This window comes from Topomyia yanbarensis, chromosome 3 (assembly GCF_030247195.1).
Source record: "Topomyia yanbarensis strain Yona2022 chromosome 3, ASM3024719v1, whole genome shotgun sequence".
Taxonomy (NCBI): Eukaryota; Metazoa; Arthropoda; class Insecta; order Diptera; family Culicidae; genus Topomyia; species Topomyia yanbarensis.
In genome coordinates, this window is record NC_080672.1 from 139,570,528 (window position 1) to 139,592,129 (window position 21,602).

Here is a 21,602-nt window from a genome sequence, read left to right on the forward strand (position 1 = left end):
TCTTCCAACAGTATGCTAGCGGTGGTGTTGATCATGTCGGTTCATATGCAATTAACAACTCTTCAAAAATGATAAATGACATCGTTATATTTCACAAATTTGTAATTTTGCTGCAACGCACTAAATGTTCTTTCAAAATGTACTCTCTACTTGAGTCTTGCAAGGATAACTGGCAAATAATTTACTTATAAATCGACTACAAATTCCGTGTCTAAATATCACAAATACAATCAAATAAAAAACCTTCCTAGTGATTGGTTGAATGACAAGTGTCAAAAAGGATAAGGCTTTTGCAAATGGTGACATTTTATTCCTAAGCAATTCTATAAATTTAGACAAACGAACATATGTTTGGTCACCTGCTTTGATGCATCATGGCAGTGTAACGTTGATATTTCATTATTGTAAAAATTCTACGGTCTATCACGTCTACCATTGTTTAAATATTTTGGTAAATCTAGACTTTCTTTTTTCAAAACGACATGTCTACAATGAGTGACTCTCTTTGATTACCTTCTCTTCTGTTAATCATTCGGTTGCTTTAACATTTATCCCTCAACTCTTTGCATAATATGCTAGTCAAAACCACCGCCTTTCGATCTGTACTGTAAAATAAGTGTAAATTGCTATAGTGATGCCGTAAAAATCGAAAGAGAAAGTAAACAAAGAGAGTCACTCATTGTAGATATGCCTTTTTGAAAAAAAAAAAAACGCTCAAGAAATGTCTGGTCCACCTCAAGTATCAAAATCATATCCATCAAATCAATCTAAGTGTTCAGTTTTCCCCGACATAGTCTGCATTTCATCAGCCATCTGGAACCCATAGTACACAGAAACAGTAGACAAAATAATGGGAAAAATTATGGGAGGATGATCAACTTACATTCCTGCAGCATCAGTCCGGCGATAAAGCTGAATATCAGCAGCTTAATTACTCGATCTTGACACATGTTGTTGTCTGTTTTTATGCTTTGCTTTTTCTCGTTCTTACTCGTTCTACGGTGAATTTCACTCACAAATTTCACTCACTAACAAACTGAAAATTCACTTTCACGAGCGTTGAATTGCGACACACTCCTTAATCTGTCGTCGTCTTATTTTATGCAATTTATTTTGACCATAAATTATTCAAATAGAACTGTAAAACAACAAATGATGAAAATTTAAATAGAAAATTGAACGGCCAATGCAAATAGGAACTGCGAATTCATTCGATCTATTAATCTCAAATAAATAGATGTGAGTATTAACTCAAGCTGCCAGTTTCAAAAACTTTCACAACTACAGACCGATCCAAATACGAAAATGAGTCACCGAAAACTAGAATTTCACGCGATAATGAAATTGCAATTATTACTCAGAGATGATCCGATCTTGGCATTCAAGCCGCTCACTAGTTAAATTTTCTAATAATAAAACGTTGAACAAACATGTACTGTACACCACTTGAAAATGTCGAAAAACGCACAACGCTGGCTGTAAAGCCCGCTACACACAACACAATCCTGATGCACCCACCCTCCGCGAACGCTTGGAATAGTTGAATTTGCATAAAAAGCGACCCCCCTTCAACAAACGGCTCGCCACTATTCTTCGTACCCGACACTAAAATTCACCACACTATTAAATTCAAACACATAAAAATGCCCACCTTTTTTGTTCCTCGCCTTCAATTAGTCGTTGTAGCCTGAACCACTGAGGTCGCGCCTACGAATGTTATTATCCCCACAACAATCCTCGCACGATGATAATTGATTAATTCCGACCTGGTTAGGTTTTGGGTGTGAATGAATCCGCACAAAACGGCCGGCCCGGTCCCGTTGGAATTGCTACCGGAGAACAATCTAATAAAGAACACACGAGGAATCAAAAGTCCAACCTACCGTACCGTACCGTACCGAACAGTATTGGAACTAATCACGAAATCAACCACACCGCGCGGGCGGAAAATTCATACTAAACGTTGTCAACCGATCGCGCGGTAGCAGCGCGAATCCACGCGCCTCGGCCGTACTCAGCATCGCGCGCGCTCATTCATGCATTGCATTCAGCAAGTGTTCTGTTTTGTTCTCTTCCGCTCATTTTTGGATTCGACCCGCTCCGGTTCGCGAGAGAGCAAAAATGGTATCGTTCACTTGCTGTCAGCTCCAGGGTTGCCAGTGATATTCAAAAAACCGTACCGTTATACTATGTGCACACTACAGAGTTAAAATACGTTATAATAATTAGCAACAAGAAAAATGCCATCAAGAAAGCGTTAAAACACTTTTAGCTCGTAGTGTGAACGTAGTATTAGTATAAATATTGGATGTTTTTTATTCAATTCGTTTCATTTGCATTCGCTTAACGGGCCACTTCAATATAAACTGTGGTAATTCTGTACCTGAATTATTTTATGCTTTACTCGTTTGTGACAATCTAAATTGGGTCCAAATTTCCTCAATACCTAAAACAAAGTGTAACAATATTTAAAAAGAGTCGTTGAATAAAAATACTTATCCGTTATGAAGATTTCCTGTCCGAAAAATTGTAAGTGCAGTTCAGATCGATCGACTATGGCGCTCTCTGACACTGCAGCTTTCTGGACAATTTATCTACATTATCGCATAATAGGAAACACTCAACATACCTTGATCCCTTTGTAGTAAGTAGAGGGAACTTTTAAAATCTACCGTTACGTGAAAAATAGCACGGAAACCGGAATTACCTGTCCGGAAGTTTTTGGTAAACGCATGTTTGTCTACATGCACTTCGGCAACACTACACGCTCATTCAAAACTACTCAAAATTTGAGTTCGGAGCACTCAATTTCAAAAGTAATAGCAATATGTCAAAAAATGAGTTTTAATTTGAGTAGAACTAACTCATTTCTTGAGTAATCATAAAATCTTCAAAGTTCTGAGTGAAAAAAATACTCTCAAAAAAGTGTGCGGAATTAGGTGTTGATTTAAATTTTAAAAAGAGCCTGAAGTTAAAGCCGATGATCGTTCATAAAACTGGAAGGTAAGTTTCATTGAGTTTTGCTTGCTTTCAAATCTTACTTCCAGTTGTGTTTTTGTAGTTTCGGCAATTTATACAAGATGCCGATCGGCATGAAATAGATGTAGAGAACGACCCTTGGATTAAGTTCCCGAACATCGCAAACACCTGGACAACGGTCTGGAGGATCAGGTAAATGATATTTGAAATGCCAATGTCTTTGTACTTTTATTAAAAATGCGGAATGATTATTTTCTGTATTTCCCTCTTGAGTAAAATGTACTCAAATTTGACATTTTTATCCCAAACTCAAAACTGAGTAAACGAGGAAAACTCAATTTTTGACTATGTGCACTTTTAATGAAATTGAGTGGCTGGCTACTCAAATTTGAGTTGTTATGGATGAGCGTGTATGGCATACGCGAAGATTTTTAGTCACTATGTGATAATGAGCTAAATGTGGTCACAATTGAATACCCAATCTTTCGAATGACATGTATGACAATATAGTCAAGTGTGTATGTGAGATAAATCATCGAGAGTGGATTTTATTCCGGAAGAAACAATGTAGGCAAGCGTTTACTTCATTTTTATGAAATAAATTAATGTATACATGCCAGCATAATTGACCATTCGCTTCCGATCGTTTCTTGCAATGTGAAAACAACTTCCATAAAATCAAATCCCATGGCCAGCTAGCTGTAGATTCGCTCGTTTGTTAATAAACATGACATGACTTCCATTGACATAAGCAAGGAAATTGAAAAGAGTTTATATCAATTTTAGGAAATCGATGTGGTGAAAAATGAAGAAATGCTTTAGTTGATTTTTCAAATTCAATCAAAGCTCAATGTTGAGTAGACAACACGAGCACTAACGGCCAATTTCTTCACTGGATGAAAACCGGTTTTCGCTGCAAACCAGTTTTCGGGTTGCTAATGACCAATTAGCCGAAAACCGGTCCAAGTGAAGAAATTGGCCGTAACAGTAATAATTATTACCAAAACAACAGTCATGAGTAATAGCACAGAAAACAGACGTCCATCTTCAGCATTCAACTTGTGTAAAATCTCTAACGGTTTCGGAGGTAGTTGGGATATCCAAACCAGGTGCACTACTGTCGTCATGTTTTTTGTGGCTGAGTTCGGCAGAATTGACAGCGGTTATTCCTCTACCCAGTCAAACTAGTCCGGAACCGGTTCAGACTTCCAGCACGAATGCCAGCTCAAATGCATCAACCGATAGAGTCGGAATCGGTTGTTTTCTTTGAGCAAGATTCCATACTTAATCCATTCAGGATTTCGAACCAGTTCCGGAATGGATTTGACGGATAGTTGGGATAGATTGGTGTGGCGGCGCTAGTGTTTATTGTATATTAATTCAAATGTTTGTACACGTTTTTTGAATATTTTTGTTCAATCATGGACGTCTGTTCTCTGCGGTAATAGGTATCTTTTATATCTTTTCGGAATAACGGATTGTAAGAAACTAGATGAAGTACACTTATGAAAAACTCAGAAAATGTTTAGTATGGAGGACAATGTATACATTTTACATTTTTGGCATGGGTCGTCACGATGAACATCGAAAAAAATCAGTGAAAACTTTCTATAAACATGGTGAATGTGGTGTACGATTACGCTCCCAGGTCGTATGGTTTGCGGAAGAAACGTCAGAATTTATCTCTTAGGTATGTATGATGCATATACTGAAAAAAATAATGTTTGTGTGCAGACAACCCTCCGGATGTCGCGTAGTGCACTGAGTGCAGAGCGTTCTGAAATGCAGGTAAAATCGTTTTAAAAACTAAGGTGGTCACCTACGTAAAGATAATCGTGCGACTGCTGGGGGATGAGGAAGAAAGCCATTCTATTGAAATCATCAGTCGTTTGGCAGGACTCAATGAAAGTAAATGAAAGCAATATTGGTTCCAATGTTCCACGCGAAAAGAAGCTTCTGTTTTCATAGATTTCGATCGAATGAATGAAAGTCCTCTGCAAGGTTCTTCAGAGTTGTCCACATAATCTCGAATTCTCACGAAACTGCCAAAAACGGTTCCAAGTGAAATTCATTTGGGTTTCTATACACGATTTTTGATGCAACTGGCCACATGAATCTAGAGGGATTTTATGCACGATATGTTGATGCGAGATTATTGTATTTACATGAATATGGTTGAAATGACCCTCGAATTGGGTCAAATTTTTGTATAAATCAGTAACCAATTATCACTTGCAGGTGGTTTGGTAGAAATCAGTTGAAAATTGAGAAAACTAGAGACAACTCTGTAAGTAAACAGGATTTTTAGGGCGCAGCTGACAGCATCAACAAATCTCTAAGCTGGGAAAAGAACCAACATGTTCGAGCGGAAGATGTTGCGAACCGTTTATAGTGAAACTCGGTGCATGAGCAAAAATATAGCCGTCTTTGTTACACATAGCGCTTTACATACTGTGTAAAATCGAAAATTGGTCAGTCTTTAGTTGTTGTACCGAATATAGGTATACAACCTAACATTGCGTGCTTAGTAAAATCACAGCGAACAGACATCCATGATTGAACAAAAATATTTAAAAAACGTGTGTAATCATTTGAATTAATATACGATAAACACTAGCGCCGCCACACCAACCTATCCCAACTATCCGTCAAATCCATTCCGGAACCGGTTCGAAATCCTGAATGGATTCAGTATGGAATCTTACTCAAAGAAAACAACCGATTCCGTCTCTATCGGTTGATGCATTTGAGCTGGAATTCATGCTGGAAGTCCGAATCGGTTCCAGACTAGTTTGATTGGGTAGATGAATAACCGCTGTCAATTCTGTCGAACTCAGCCACAAAAAACATGACGACGGTAGCGCACCTGGTTTAGATATCCAAACTACATTCGAAACCGTTAGAGATTTTACACAAGTTGAATGCTGAAGATGGACGTCTGTTCTCTGTGGTAAAATAATACATAAATATCGGAATAAAATCGAATAGAACATGAGATCTAGAATATACCGTCAAAATCATTTTGTATTGCAAGACAAAGAATGTATAACAGATGAAATATGTTCTTGGCTTCAACATGATGATGAATGCATGATTGAAATAATATTGCATCCGAATCGTATCAATCGCCGTTCATTGGACTATGTACATTGGAATGCATCGACATTGGACTATACATTGGAACACGTCGATTTTCTATTATAACAAACATTTTTTAATAAAATGGTTGAGTGATATAAATTATCTCTGGTTTACATCATGTTACTAAGTAATCCGATTTTCGGTTCAATTTTGAAGACGATTGCTTTGAAACTATTTAGGTGCGCAACTGAATCAGTTTTAGTCTCTAGCAAATACTACATAATATATGTGTAGCACCTCCATGTGACGTTGGATAATAGCAAATGTCCAATATGAAGTTTGCATCCTAGTAAGAACACAATTTTAATTTTCACTGAACAGGTTATGAATATGGGTGAATACAAAAGAACATTTTCTAATGTAACCCTAGATTTTTTGCTCCGCGTGTCTTGTCGTGTCGCTATTCGCGAATCCAAAACGTCTGCAATGAGCGTGTAGTGATTGAATATGAGCCGAGACGTTTCACGAATGAAATTACGAGACAAATCCATTTTTCTAAACCAAGACTTCATTGATACCTTCGGGATAATAGAATGTAGCCACCGTTCTAACTCTCCATTACTCCACGAAGTCTGCCAACTTTCTGGTTTCCTCTGAGAAGAGATAGTAACAAAATTAATTGAAGATTGATCTTTCGTGAATGTCACCTTCCAATGCGCCCGTCTTAGCTAGAGAGTCCTTTTCTTCATTACCCAGAATGGATATTGGAGAGGTAATATAAACTAAGGAAATCTTGTACGATATTACAGATAAGACACGCAAGAGCTCCCATAATTTCCCCTTGAAATACGGAATGCTAGGTTTCACCAAGAGGAGAGCATCTTTTGAGCTGAAGATTGCGATAAAATAATAGTCCCAAGGGTGTACTGAATTACAGCAAGTTCTGCGACGAAAACTGAAGCAGGATCGTCAAGTTTAAATGAGGTGATGAGGTTTTGATTGAATGTACCGAAGCCAGTGGAACCGTCGAGACCAACCAGTCTGTAACACATCTTATTGCAGTCTACTTCTCGAAATTTACTATGAAAGATATTGTATGCGATCCGGGATTCCATGAATCTCATCTTTCCTGGATGTGTCGAAGAATACAGTTGAATCAGAAGCATGAGACAGATTGACACGGTTAGGATAAATAAAGGACATAAATCGAATATGGGAGTTGAGCTCGACGAGCCTCTTAAAATTTGCAATTACTAATAAGTTCAAGAAAACGCATTGAATGAACAATTGATATGAGAGGTTGCAAAACCGAGAAAGTTTATCCTTTTTTGGCACTGCTAATGTAACATCCCCAGGTGACCTTTAGAGTCGAACCATAACTCGAGATATTTGAATGTTAAAACTTGAGCAATAGTTTGACCTAATATTTCAATCTGTAGTTGCGCTGGTTCACACTTCCTTGAAAGCACGACTAGCTCAGTTTTCTACGTGGAGAATTCGATACCTAGCTGGAGGGCGCAAGCAGACAAATTGTCCTAGGTATATGCAACGGTCCTTGCAAATCGACAGATTTGGGATTTGTAATAAAGACCACACCGTCATCTGCAAGCTGCCTTGGCGTGCAGGAATTGACAAGACATGCGTAAAAATTGTGAAGAATTGGGTCTAGACAACAAGATTAGTAAAAAGTTGTTTAAAACCGGCGAAAGACCATGCTGGTGCAGCTGCTCAGTGATGCGGGATGGATAATGTTTATGTGCTACTACAAATTGCAAAAAATATGTGTGAAGTTATTCAAAAAATATGTGTGAATTCGTTGAATTTTCTCGGAGTAAATTTTCGACTGTTATTGTTATTAAATGAAAGAGTTTGAATATACCGCACAAGGAAATGAAAATTTATCAAAATTCAGTACAGGTTTGGACAATTTGTGCATAGTAATTACTGTAAATACATCAGCCAAGAAAGGCTATTTTTTGCTGACTAAAAGAAATTAAAATGATTAGTCGCTATGAAACGGCGATATGGCATAATTTTGTTTTGCTTTTTTTAGTAATTAGCAAAAGACAAGCCATTATTAATTGAACGTAGTTCACAGCAGTAAGCAAGCAGCAGAGAAAACTATTCTCTTCTGTTTGCTACCAACATTTTTGAATAGAGAGTAACGGTTTGGCCAGAATTTTCACTCAAGGTGAATTTTGACAGTTGGCTTATATGCCCTAATCATATGTTTATCTAGAAATCTGTATTGTTTATTGAAAATCTGTATTCTGTGTCAGGTCTGAATCCTGCCTAAAAATTGGTAAAATACAGATTAAACTGTATAAATGGAAGCTCTGCTCTTTGTAAACCCGAGCAAACGCAAAGCCCATAATGCCCCCATGATCATGATCCAAATCTAAGAGAAGAGAAGACAATCGCGTTGCTAATTTGATCCAGTCCTAACCTCAATATTGAACCAGCTTCTGATTGGTCGTTTTGCCAATCATGAGCGTTTTTTTATATTTACCAACGGGATGGAAAACAGTGCTGCTGAATCTATTCTGGCTACTTTTCATACACATCAACATTTCATGCAAATTGAATAAAAGTCCTGAATGACGATATAGTTACGTCTACTGTTAAGAGAGACACGAATAAAAATTAAATTAAATTTTTAAATGCAGCTTATGCATTTCAGCAATTGCGAAAAGCATACAAAAGGAATCTGGCAACGATGAACACTTGTTGTCTTTAGCTTTACTGCAGGGCCTAGTCGGGAAAATTAAGAAGAGCAAGAAGCCTGTTGTCGTCTCTTCTCTTAAGGTTGGACAGAGAATGCGCAAAATTCGCAAACGAAAAAAGCAGTTTTTTTCCACACCGTATGTCAGATCCATATTAAATTTGCAAAAGGGCGAATAAGATTTGTAAACAAACTTTTATTTTGATGGTTTCTCTTAATTTACTATAGTTTCGAAGCAGAAAACAATTGAAATAACTTCTACGAAGGGTAAAAATTTACATTTACGCACATTTTTCATGAAATTCCACTCTGCAGCAGACTAATGAGCAAAACAAGTTTGTTTACAAAAAACACTTTCACCCTTTTGACGAATTAATATTGAGATCTTCATAAAAATAAATCAGCGTATGTAGAATGTTGTTACAGTACTGCTGATTGATTTTTATGAAGATCTGACATACGGTGTGGAAAAAAACTGCTTTTTTCGTTTGCGAATTTTACCCTTTCTCTGTCCAACCTTAAGGCCTATTTACACCCTCGGCGAAAATGAACGTGAACTCGATGTTTTTTTCCAATATCTCACTTATTAGTACATAGAAATTGATGAAATTGGAACTAAACGATAGTACATTAATATACTTAGCGAATCCATGCACAGCTATTCGATGTAATTGAATCAATGCAATAATATTCATATTCCCCGATAATTTTAAATATTCCACGGTGAAATATGTTCGCAGTGGATAATTTACTTGTTCACCGGGAGTGTAAACGCGAGTGGTGAATATAAATGTCATCGCTGTTCACGGTGAACTTTCACCTTCGAATACCAAATTGCATTCTAACAAACTGTGAACTGCCAGTTGAGCGTGAAATCGTTGTTCGCTGATGAAACTGTTCACGACGTCGTCCACCGTGAACAATGGAAGGTATTCAACACATGTTCACGTTCATTTTCACCGAGAGTCTTAATACTGCTTTAGATCCAAATTCACCAAATTTTATAAGGCGTTTTCTATGGCAACCCCCTTAAATCTAGTTTTTTTTAATAACTTTTTTCATTGTGACTTTTCTTGCAAACTATGTTCTAGACAAATATGTAGGTATCAAAAATACATAATATTGCCGAAGACTGCATGTAAAAATGCTCATTCGTTTAGAAGTTATTGAAGACTTACATTTTTTACACCAACTTCAACTATGTATAAGAAACAAAGGTGTAAACCAAAATGCACGAACAGGCACTTTTTCCACTCTCTAAACTATGCACAATAAAGGTAAGAAAGTTTGGTGCGTGGCACTCTAGAATCCTATGAATAGGGTAAGTTTACTTTATCTTGTTTTTTTTACCTTTTCCATACAAAAATCAGCAAAAAAAATTAGGTTTTTTTGCCACAATTTTTAAAATTCTTGGTTTGATATTCGATTACAAGTATTATTTTCACATATATCTGAAAATTTCAGATTTTATAAGCGTGGGAGCAAAAATGTGAAGTTTTTAATATCATTGGAGATCCAAAACTAATATATAGACATGTCATAATGAATTTAATGCTTACAAAAGGATGTCATACCATTAATTACTAAATTTTACGGAAAAAATCGAATTTTTTTGCTGATTTTTGTATGGAAAAGGTCAAAAAACAAGATAAAGAAAACTTACCCTATTCATAGGATTCTAGAGTGCCACGCACCAAACTTTCTTACCTTTATTGTGCATAGTTTAGACAGTAAAAAAGTGCCTGTTCGTGCATTTTGGTTTACACCTTTCTTTCTTATACATAGTTGTAGTTGGTGTAAAAAAATGTAAAAATCTTCAATAACTTTTAAACGAATGAGTATTTTTACATACAGTCTTCGGCAATATTATGTAGTTTTGATACCTACACATTTGTCTAGAACATAGTTTGCAAGAAAAGTCACAATGAAAAAAGTTATTAAAAAAACTAGATTTAAGGGGGTTGCCATAGAAAACGCTTTATAAATCGATAACCTGTAGTCCTACAAGCTCAAGTTCTTCAATAAAATTCTTCATTATGAGTATTTCTAAAACTTTGTCGAAGACACCAACTTTCTACCTTGTCAGGATAAAAAGGTATTTTTTTAGTTCGATCATAGTAAGCCATGCCTTATTTCAATTATTATCAGATTGTGGGGAATATTCATACGAACAATTCCTCCAAAGACATCCTGTGAATATATTCGATGGTTTGGCCTCTAGTGAATTAAGTTCACGACCACTGCCCGAATAGAAATGTACAGTAACAAAACCATGATTTTCACTGTGACAGTACAGTAATTTTACAATGATTTACAGTAAGTTGTAGTGTTATGCTACAATACAAAAACAATAAACTTTAACGTTTCTACAATAAATTTCAATGAAAAATCGACTTTTACAGTAAAAAAAGGGGGTGGTTATGTATCTTAAAATTAAAAAAAATGATTTTTCGCCATGCATTTGTTTCTCAAAAACAGTAAAATTTAATGTGATTTTGCTGTATCAGTTTTATGCTGAACAGTAAAATTGATAGTAACATGAAATTTTATTGTAAATCTACAGCGAGAACTCTGTGTTGAACAATGTTTAAAAAAACTGTTTTAATCCACCTAGCGGTGCAATTGTGCCTTTCTCAATCATGAACACGAGAATGTTAGCGTTGTTTATATTCATTAAAAGCTTTCAAATGCAAATATTACATTTTATTATTATACATGACATGACAAATATACAAGAAAAGAAATCATTATTCGAGTTCTAAAATTTTGTAAAAGAAAAAGCAGTCCAAAAAAGTCGATTTTTATAAAAAAAAAATTTCATGATAACATCAAATCTCGACGTTTCATGCATTTTAAAGATGTTTAGCATAAAAAATACGAATTGAATTTCTGAAATTTTGAAAAAAAAAATCGATTTCCGGCTTATATGGGAATTTCATATGTGACCGGACGGTTCAGTCTATATTTCCGGAACCATATAAGCGATCCGTGCGAAATTTTATAGACATCTGTGGAGATAATATAGCTATCATTTGGGACTAAGTTTGTGAAAATCGGCCCAACTATTTCCGAGAAACTGATATGAGTTTGCTAGTTTTGAAAGATGGCCGCTTTTCTTGAGCACTTCCGGAACCGTCTATGGTGGTCAATGTAGTCAACGAAAGTTTGTTTGGCCGTCGGTGACCTAGAACTGTAAATTTAAGTTGTTTGAGAGACATTTTAGCGAAATTTTTACCTTTTTTGCTTTCATCGGAGTATCGGTTTGAATCACAATTTGCTATGTGATAGCACGCCACAACCCGTAACTCCGGAATCGGAAGTCGGTTCGGGATAAAATTTAATAGCCATTTACGGGGACGCAACATTTTTCATTTGAGACTAAGTTTGGTTAATTCGGTCTAGCCATCTCCTAGAAACCGATGTGACTGTTATTCTGAATTTGATAACTTCCGCCGGGGCTTCCGGAACCGATGTGACCAAAAAGACTTTGAATGGCTGTTAGTGGCCTAGTACTACAAATCGAAGCAGTTGTGGTCACATTTTGAAAAAAAAATCACCATTATACATTCATGACAGAATTTATTAAAATCGACATTTTCTACGTGATCGTACTCATCACCCTGTAATTCCGGAACCGGAAGTCGGATCCAAGGCAAAACAGTAATAACTATAATATTTATTGTTTTATTTTTGTTTTTAGGGTAAATGCTATTCTAAAATTCTATTCGGGTGTGCTGGGGGATCTACCGACATCCAGGCTTCAAATATAATATTTATTCACCACATTTTACAAATATTGAAATGGAGCAAAATTCTACCCCACTATCTATGATAAGAAATCCAATTTCAACACTTTTAAAACCTCAGATCAAGTTGTATACTGATAAGAACAATTTTTGAAGCTTTCTTTGCGTACGAGATATTTTACCACTTTAAAATTAGATGCCCAAATCTTTTGGAATATTTGTTTTTTCCATGAGTATGAAGCATAACTTTTGCAATATTTTATTTATTTAATCCGCGTATTTGGTTCAAATGCTGGAAAATATGTTATGCGATGAATGTTTATTGGTGATTCGTATATATATTTCCATATTTGCTCCAAATAAAATGAAGTCGTCATTTAGAACAAAATAATCTCGCCGATCTGTATACATTATATGCTGCTGTCATTTTTGCCTTCCCAACGGCTCACCACTACATATGCGCTTTGCAAGCGCCCTATTGACTTATTTGACGTCTAGGACACCAACACAGTTGTAATGTGTATAGACATATTTGTATTCGCGATGTTTACGTTTCTCCATCTGATTTAACCGCATTTGGCAAAAATTCCACCCGATTTAACCTCAATCTCGCGCTAACACAACTGCACATGGATTAGTCAATATTTTGAACGTTATTGATTGATAAAACGAACAACTAGGAGCTGGCTCAGTAATGAGAATCAAATTGGCTCGCGATTGTCTTCTCTTTTCATAGCCCAAAATCATTGCAAATTGGTAGTTTTCGGGAGGAATATGAAAATGCCGGTAGTTTTTTTTCCCTGGTCGTCTGTGAATCGGTAAGCAAAAATTCGGTAGGACCACCGATAAATCGAAGATCTGGCCACCCTGCTCCCAGTGCTGTCGCTATTTTTCAGTAAATCTGGCAGTACACCTAAAAATGTCTGTCAAAATCTGTCACAGTAACCTCAAAGCCATAAAATTACAATGAAATTCGGTGAAGATAGCACGACAAGCCGTGTGTACATTTACATTAATATTCATGCTCTAAATATGTGCATGAAAATAAATTTAAAATTGCAAAATATTTTTATCTGTGCATGTCACCATAAGTACAAATTTATCTACAAAAGTACAGATTTTTCGTATTTTATTGGATTCTGTACGGCAACAGATAATATAACCGAGTATTTTAAGCAGCGAAATACCTTGTTCATCCAATGACGAAGGAGATCATTGGCAGGACACTGATGACTTATGAGCATGTTAATAACAATTAACTTTGAATGTCGGAATATATGGAATGAACTATAATATTTCAAATGTTTATTAATTTCGCATAATAGTTTATTTTTCATGCTTCATAATACCAATAATTTATTGAAACGCTAGTCTATTTTACTCCGCATTATTCCAAGGATCCTATTAGATCCCGCTATGAATTATATATGTATCAATAGGGTATTTCTTGCTGAATATCAAAAAAAAAAATTAGCTGCTACTACGTGCTACTCTACAAACCATAGCCCCTTAAAGTTAGCACAGAAAAACCAAAAAACAGACATACACCCTAAAAACGAAGAGATAGCGAGTTGGTCTATTTCGCAAAAAGGTGTGTTTTGAAAGCATCAACAACTTTCTAGAACATCGAGAAACTGTAAAAAATCAAATAAAAAAGTTACAATGAAAAAACACTTTTTAAGGGGGTATTCCGACATGTACTTCAATTTCACCCAATAACTTTTTCCGCTTAATAGATAGCCATTTCGCTACTTCAACAAAGTTTCATAAAATCATTTCGTCTACAAACTTTCCATACATGACTATCAATTCTGGCAACAACTTGCAAAGTTATTTTTTTATCTGCGTATATACCCCCTTAAATAAAAATTTTCCAACATTATATTAAACTACTTAAAAAATGAAGAAACCTTTCCGAAGACATCAAAGTGCCATAACCAATAGTTCCGTCGCAAATATCAATGTCCGGCTTTTTTTGATTCCGTCCTACTGTGCGCCGACCAGTGGCAAGTTGCTACTTGCTGTTGTCATTTCAAAGCGACATTTTAATTTCTTACACAAGTTGAAAACTTCACTTGTATGTCAGTTCTCAGTGGTTCAATTATTGGTAAAGAATACTTTAATTATTAATGGCGAAAGAATAAATTAATTATAAATTAGTTTGGAAAGGATGATGTATAAAACGGCCAAATGGAACAAACATTATTAGGAATGAGCGATGGCGATGCGATTTTTTCAAAACCGATTTTGTCACCTCGAAAAATCGATTATTTGCATCCGATTTTTTTGGTTCGATAATTGACAACTTTGATTATATCGATTCAATCAATTCTTTATTTATTGGTGCAGATTTTCTCAAAAAATAGTGCGAATGGAAAAAAATCACTTGAGGTAGAGAACAGGGTTACCATATTCACAAATTTGTCTGTAATGTCATAGAGTTTTCCACAATTCTTGAGCATAGATTCTTTTTCACAGATGACAGATTTTTGGCATTTTTATGAAAATTTCACAGATTTTTGAAAATTTATTAAAGATTTTCGCAGATTTTTTTCCTATTTTAGTCATCACAGATGGAAAAAGATTTTTTGACCGAAACACAGATTTCAATGTGGCATCCCTAGTAGAGAATAAAATGTGGCAACACAGCTCCTTTCCTTACCGATATATCCAGGGATGTGTTTTTCCAAGAAGTCTATAATAATTTTCGAAAAAGTCTGGATAGGATAAATTTATTGAAAAAGCTTTTGAGGATTGAATTTGAGGCTGTGAGCTATCAGCATCTCAACAAAAATTAATCGCCTTTAGCAAAAACAAAACTTCGCCATTTTGTGTTTCCAGCTATTCTAAAATGTTTTGTTTTCATAATCGTTACTCGAAAATGTGGTTTTAACCCTAGAACGTTGCACTGGGGTAAAAATATACCCCACGCCTTCTTTGGAGCCGTGTAAAGACGAGAATTTGGCATTTACCATGTTGCACTGTTTTTTTTTATAGTTTTTCAAAGCAGTGGCTCGCAAGTATAATTTGCGCACAATAACTGCTGTAACAGTCAGGTTGCGTTTTATCAATATATTACTGGCCAGAAATATTTTTTTTTTTCATTTCAATTTCCACCCCATTTCGCGGTATTTTCCAAAACTCGATTTTTAAACTTTCACTCTTTCAAATAAATTCCGAAATTCCATTTTTAAGCGTTTTAAGACCATTCTTTCAACTTTTAGAATCATTTGATTTTTTTCAAATCGGTTGAAAATTCGCAAAGTTATAGTAATGTTTACGAAAAAAGAAAAAACTGCGATTTGTTCAATTTTTATTTTGTTCAAACCAATTTATGTGTCAGTGATTCAATAAAATCCGTACTTTCACTTACACAGCTGTTTTCGCTATTAAAAAACGAAGAAAATGATGCATTATACATTTCCTTTGTTTGCAATTCTCGACAAACATATGATTACGGCCTAAAAGCCAACTGTCAAAATCCACTTTGAATGGAAATTCCAGACAAACCGTTACTAGTCGAAAACAGTTCACAACCGTTTATGAAAAAGAAAATTTTTCTCTTTCATTTACTACCAACATCTGTGATTGGCGTGTAACGGTTTGTCCGGAATTTCCATTCAAAGTGGATTTTGACAGTTGGCTTTTAGGCCGTAATCATATGTTTGTCGAGAATTGTACCTGCGAAAATTGCGATCAAACGCGTGAAAATTGCGAATCAAACGCGCGTACATTTTTACCCCAGTGCAACGTTCTAAGGTGGAAAACGCAAGTGCAACGTTCTAGGGTTAAAATCAACTATGCATTCTTGTATCTCATTTTATTATTTGTCAAATTGTCTGGATAAATCCGAACAATTTTTTTTTTAAATCTGGATCACATAAACATAAATCTGTATGTCCGGACGAAGCTTAAAAATCTGGAAGAATCCAGATAAATCTGGAAGGTTGACACCCCTGGATATAGAGTAAAGTGCCTATTTTCACCATACTAATCAGGGTGCCTCACTAATTCATTAATTTCTCGGCCTACAATCAATGGAATGCGAAAATATTTACATCTACAACTTTGCTTCGTTGTTAAGAACCAATATAATAACACAAATGCGCTGAAAACAGTGAAATTCTCGTGTTTGAGCGCAACGAAAACTCGAATCGAGTGCCCCTATTGTTGCGCTACCATTTGACTCAATGCGTTGAACAAAGATGGCAGACACTGCTCTAACCAACGGCTTCAAATGGTGATAAAAGAAACATGGCGAAAATGGGCACAACACCCTATCAGTTCCCATCTAACCTCACCTCCTTTTATGAAACTTATAGATCGGGATGTGCGCGTACGCACGTCCCGGCTACCAAAAATTGCACATACGAGTTATTCACATGAGGAATAATCGCAGAGGTCAACCCAACCGAAGTGCAATGGAAGGGTCTCGCCCTGGGGGAACCGCCTTTCTGATCACGGTAACCCCTATGCCAGGTAAGTATGCTTTGCTGTGGTTGCCGGTAGCCTCTAGTCTAGTAGACGGCAATGTACGCTAGCGATTGTTGTATAGAAAATGCTGTGGATGAAAAGGGTGTAGAAAAAAGAAAGAACGATGATATATGAAAAAGCTTCCACGGTAGATTCATTCCCTCATATGCAATGGTACACGCTTACGTCAGCGTGTATCATTTCGTACGAGTGTGCAGCTTTTATCCATTTTGAAAGCTTGAAGCGCTTTGATGGGATATGCGTTACTCAAAATAAACCCAATGAAGCAAAATACGCTGAGTTACATAGTAGTACTATCCGAGCTCAAGCTCGACCAGAACGAAATTTGCTGCGCCCTTGGCTAATCAGCTATCCAGTGGCTTTCAACCATTTTCGTTCCATGTACCACTTTCCGTATATTGATCGTTATCATGTACCCCGTTAGTGAAAATTACTAACCACCCTGTCAGAAAAGAAAAAAAAACTTTTTCAATTGAGTGAACGCCATAGTATTTCAATTTGAACTCTGTTCCTGTACTCTCTCAGGCTGCATTTTTATTCTTGGCTCACTGAACCCATATGTAAAGGTTTCCTACAGGAATGTTGAAATAACAAATTAAAATTTACCCGGCATAATTCACCCCCAGTTGAAAACCGCTGCTTTAGAATTTAGAAAACCTGTGAATCAGCATCAACAGTAAACAAAGAGCGCAGCACATGTCATTCACCTCTTCTTATATTTTACAAATCCCTATGAAAAATGACACATCACTCCCAACCATTGTTAGCAAAATATTAGTTTTGTAGAATTGTAAAATACAGAAAACACAGATCTCAAACCAAATCCAACCCAAAAAATGAATGTTGAGTAGGATGTGTCCAAAATCAACAAAAATCGGTAGTTTTCGGTAGGGATAACAAAATATCGGTAGTTTTCCCTTGGTCGTCTTTGAATCGGTAGGGAAGACCAAAATCGGTAGGACTACCGATAAATCTAGGTCTGGCCACCCTGGTTGGGTAGTCGAGCCGCATGTGGCACACTTATGTAAATTAGACGTGCCAGGTTGATAAAACCTTTCTTACGTCTTGTGGTGATGTATTTCTGCTGAGTGCCATAAAATTGAATTTATTTTTCAATTATCACTGTAAATACCCGGTATAAATATGAGATGACCGACACTTTGTGTTCTAGATGACGGCATAGTTTTAAACGCCATAGGCGGCTCCTTTTACGGCCAATTTCTTCACTGGATGAAAAACGGTTTTCGCTGAAAACCAGTTTTCGGGTTGCTGGTGGTCAATTAGCCGAAAACCAGTTGCCAGTTTTGCGGTTTTTACATCCGCGAGTCTATTACTATGAGTGTTTATAGAAAAAAACAATATGTGTCACATAAGTGATAAACAATAACAAAATTAAATGACCAATATTTAAAACAGGTGGCAAAATCATCGCATTGGATACACCGTATTCTAAATGAATTTTGACGGACCCAAATTCTCCGACGGCTTGTCATTTTGAAACAAATTTAGTTTCCAATCGATTTTGACAATCCATACGGCGTTGTGAATATTTGTTAAAATGTCTTGAACTAATAGTAAAAATTCCAAATCCATTCAAAAAATGTATTCGATGCGTCCTTCAACACCAAGCGCCAATACAAACAATAAAAATACAGTCATCTGTGAAAAAGAATCTGATCAAAAATTGAGAAAAAATCTGTGACATTAAAGAAAAATCGGTGAATATGGTAGCCTTGCCTGTGGGTGATGGATTTTAAACAGTATTAATTTTCCGGCATTTTTAAAAGCACCATTTTAATAACCTTTACCTAATAAGCTCATTTTAACATTGTTGGTTCTATTTGTAATTTCAATTTCAGATATTCATGAAAAAGCCGCTGAAAGCAATGCATTTAAAATATTAATTTTTCATCATCCATTCATTTACATGCACTTCACGCACACAAGCTGTCAAAACTCAGTTTCGTGATCGAAAATAATTTAAACATCTGGTAGAATTAGAGGTTTGTCGGAAGCTGCAAAATTTCTGGCTATGTCACTTGTCAGATGAATCTGACATAATGGCATCTCTGGCTGTATCTGTGATGGAAACGTTTTCGACTTTGCACTACACCGGTGTAGTCGGGCTACACTCATTGAAACTTGGGTGTAATCAGTCTATCTCATTTTTGGAACTACAGCGGTGTAGCACCAGCAGCGTTGCCAATGTTCCAGATTTATCTGGAATTTTCCAGATTTTTCCCAACTGAACAGACATTCGTTCAAGCAAGACATTTTACCAGATTTTTTAAATTTTGCCAGATTTTTCCAGATATTCAGAATTCTACGTTACACTCTAGAGGGAATGCCATTATGCCAGATTTATCTGGCACAGCTTGAGTTTTTTCAAGCTTCCAGCAAAAAGACAAACCTCTCATTCTACCAAATTTTGGAAATCTGTGTCAAATTTTCCTAAACAAAAATCGAATATTATTCAAAATGTATGTCAAATTTCGATGAACTTGAGGTCGTTGTTGAGTGACAGATTTTGCCAGACATTTTTATTTGAACTGCCAGATTTTCTTTGAAAAATAGTGGCAACCCTGAGCACCAGGAAAAAATGAAAACGCCATGACGCATGTAAATCGTACCTACGTCCTATGGCTGACTGATTTCTAAATTTAGATCGGGATGTGCGCGTACGCACGTCCCGGCTACCAAAAATTGCGCATACGAGTTATTCACATGAGGAATAATCGCAGAGGTCAACCCAACCGAAGTGCAATGGAAGGGTCTCGCCCTGGGGGAACCGCCTTTCTGATCACGGTAACCCCTATGCCAGGTAAGTATGCTTTGCTGTGGTTATCAGTAGCCTCGACTACAACAGACAGTAATGTACGCTAGCGATTGTAGAATAGAAATTATATGAAAGTTAAAAAGCTGTGTACGAAAGTTGGGTTAAAGGAACAGGAATGATGATATATAAAAAAAAGCTTCCATGATACATTCCTTCCATTGCCCATGTATTGCATACCCTCACACACACGCGATGGTCTGCCTCAAAGGGAAGAAGAGCATGTCCGGCGGATACGAATGCGAAACGGCAACGTGTGTAAAATAATATACGCCTTGGGAACCTCAAAAAGGCTGATAAATAGCTAGAATTATTTTAAAGCTTGCAGCGCAACGTAGTGTAACACAAAATGTAACGCAGACATCCCCTTTATCACTGGAACAATGGAAGCTTTTCTGTATGATTCGCATTAACCGAAGCTTTTATCCTCATAAAGTTTTGCTTCTTGTACGAAGATTTGAATGGTTTCATGGTAGTTACACAAATACTAAGAATGCCATCGATAAACGGCGAACACAGATGTAAGATCTGCAGGCATGTCTATAAATATGCAGACTTTAGTAACACAGATATTTGCAAATTTTGAATGTTGGTTGCAGATATTTACACTTTTAAAATTTTTGAAAATTAAGGCTTTTGGCAACACTGGTTTTAAATCACAGCTTTATCTACTTTAAATTGTCCCATCACAAACTCTTTAGGGGCCCTTAAACGCGCAATGAAAGTGTCAATCACTGGTATTGCACGGAATTACACGATCATTAAAAGTGACATTACTGCCCAGTAATGACATTACTAGTGCAAGTCATTATTTTCTAACTAATAATATTCCTTTTTAGACATGTTTTGTACATATTTGGTGAAAATTGTTCGACATAAACATATTTTTCAAACATTATTCTTGATTGCAAAACATGTCCAAAAATGAGACATGTTTACAGCGTGTGGGTAAAATGAACAGCTTCTGGTGACCTGCAAAATATCCTGTATGTATGCAATGCTAAGAGTTGGAAGCATTTTCCGAGCAATGCTGATGTGCCAGTGGATCATAAGCTTTGCATACACACATGGCATGACATTTTGTAAGCAAAAAAAAACTTGTCCCGGAAAAATTGAATTTTCATGACATAATATTAACAAATTTACAATCCTGTGGCATAGAAACACATCTAAATGGGGTTATGTGTGTTTGAACTTTTAGGATTCGTTGGAGAATAGTGAAGATACAGCAACTTGAAGCCAGCGTTCCGACTAATTTTGAGGCTTGATACTTGAAGTGCCTGAATGGCTATTTTCGCAATATTTCTATTATCATCCGATCAATTTGAATCCATTCATTAGAGGAACGTCTACCAGTTATAGTGCAATATTAAATAATAGCATTCGATTCGATTATTTGTTGCGCTCAAACAAATACTTTTTACCATCCACAGGCCATTTTCATTATTATATTGATTCTTAGAAAGAAACCAAACAATCAAATGCAATTTATTCGCATTCCATCAATTGAAGGCCGCGTACAAAAATTTGGCAGTGCCCTTCCTAAAAGTTGACTTTTTACTCTAATTTCAGAGTTCATTCACTATTGCTTCACTGCAACTCATGGCTAAATGCAATTTGGCATCAGCGAAGTCTTTGAACTACCAAGCTAAAGTTTGACAGATACCCGCGGGGCTCACGTAGGAATATTATTCGGCGTATCATATAATAACTATCTTTTATCTCTTTCAAACAACTAAACACTCTG

At 36.2% G+C, this 21,602-nt stretch overlaps 1 protein-coding gene and 2 non-coding genes across 4 annotated transcripts in view; all 3 read right to left on the reverse strand.

The window, feature by feature from the left end:
• LOC131692025 (uncharacterized) overlaps nt 1-1,951 on the reverse strand; it is a 272,470-nt gene extending 270,519 nt beyond the window's left edge. The window contains exons 1-2 of one of the 2 annotated variants that reach the window (XM_058978852.1): nt 1,884-1,951; nt 884-1,138 (exon numbers count right to left, since the gene is read on the reverse strand). In XM_058978852.1, the coding sequence (XP_058834835.1) occupies nt 884-950 (67 nt within the window). In that variant the 5' untranslated portion in view covers nt 951-1,138; nt 1,884-1,951. Of the gene's footprint in view, nt 1-883; nt 1,139-1,651 lie in introns of both variants that reach the window. The other variant, XM_058978851.1, reaches the window with a different exon arrangement.
• A 14,900-nt stretch (nt 1,952-16,851) lies between these two features.
• Nucleotides 16,852-17,015, reverse strand: LOC131694402 (U1 spliceosomal RNA). The gene has a single exon (XR_009306498.1). It is a non-coding gene; the product is annotated as a U1 spliceosomal RNA (small nuclear RNA).
• A 2,672-nt stretch (nt 17,016-19,687) lies between these two features.
• Nucleotides 19,688-19,851, reverse strand: LOC131694399 (U1 spliceosomal RNA). The gene has a single exon (XR_009306495.1). It is a non-coding gene; the product is annotated as a U1 spliceosomal RNA (small nuclear RNA).
• Nucleotides 19,852-21,602: the final 1,751 nt, after the last annotated feature.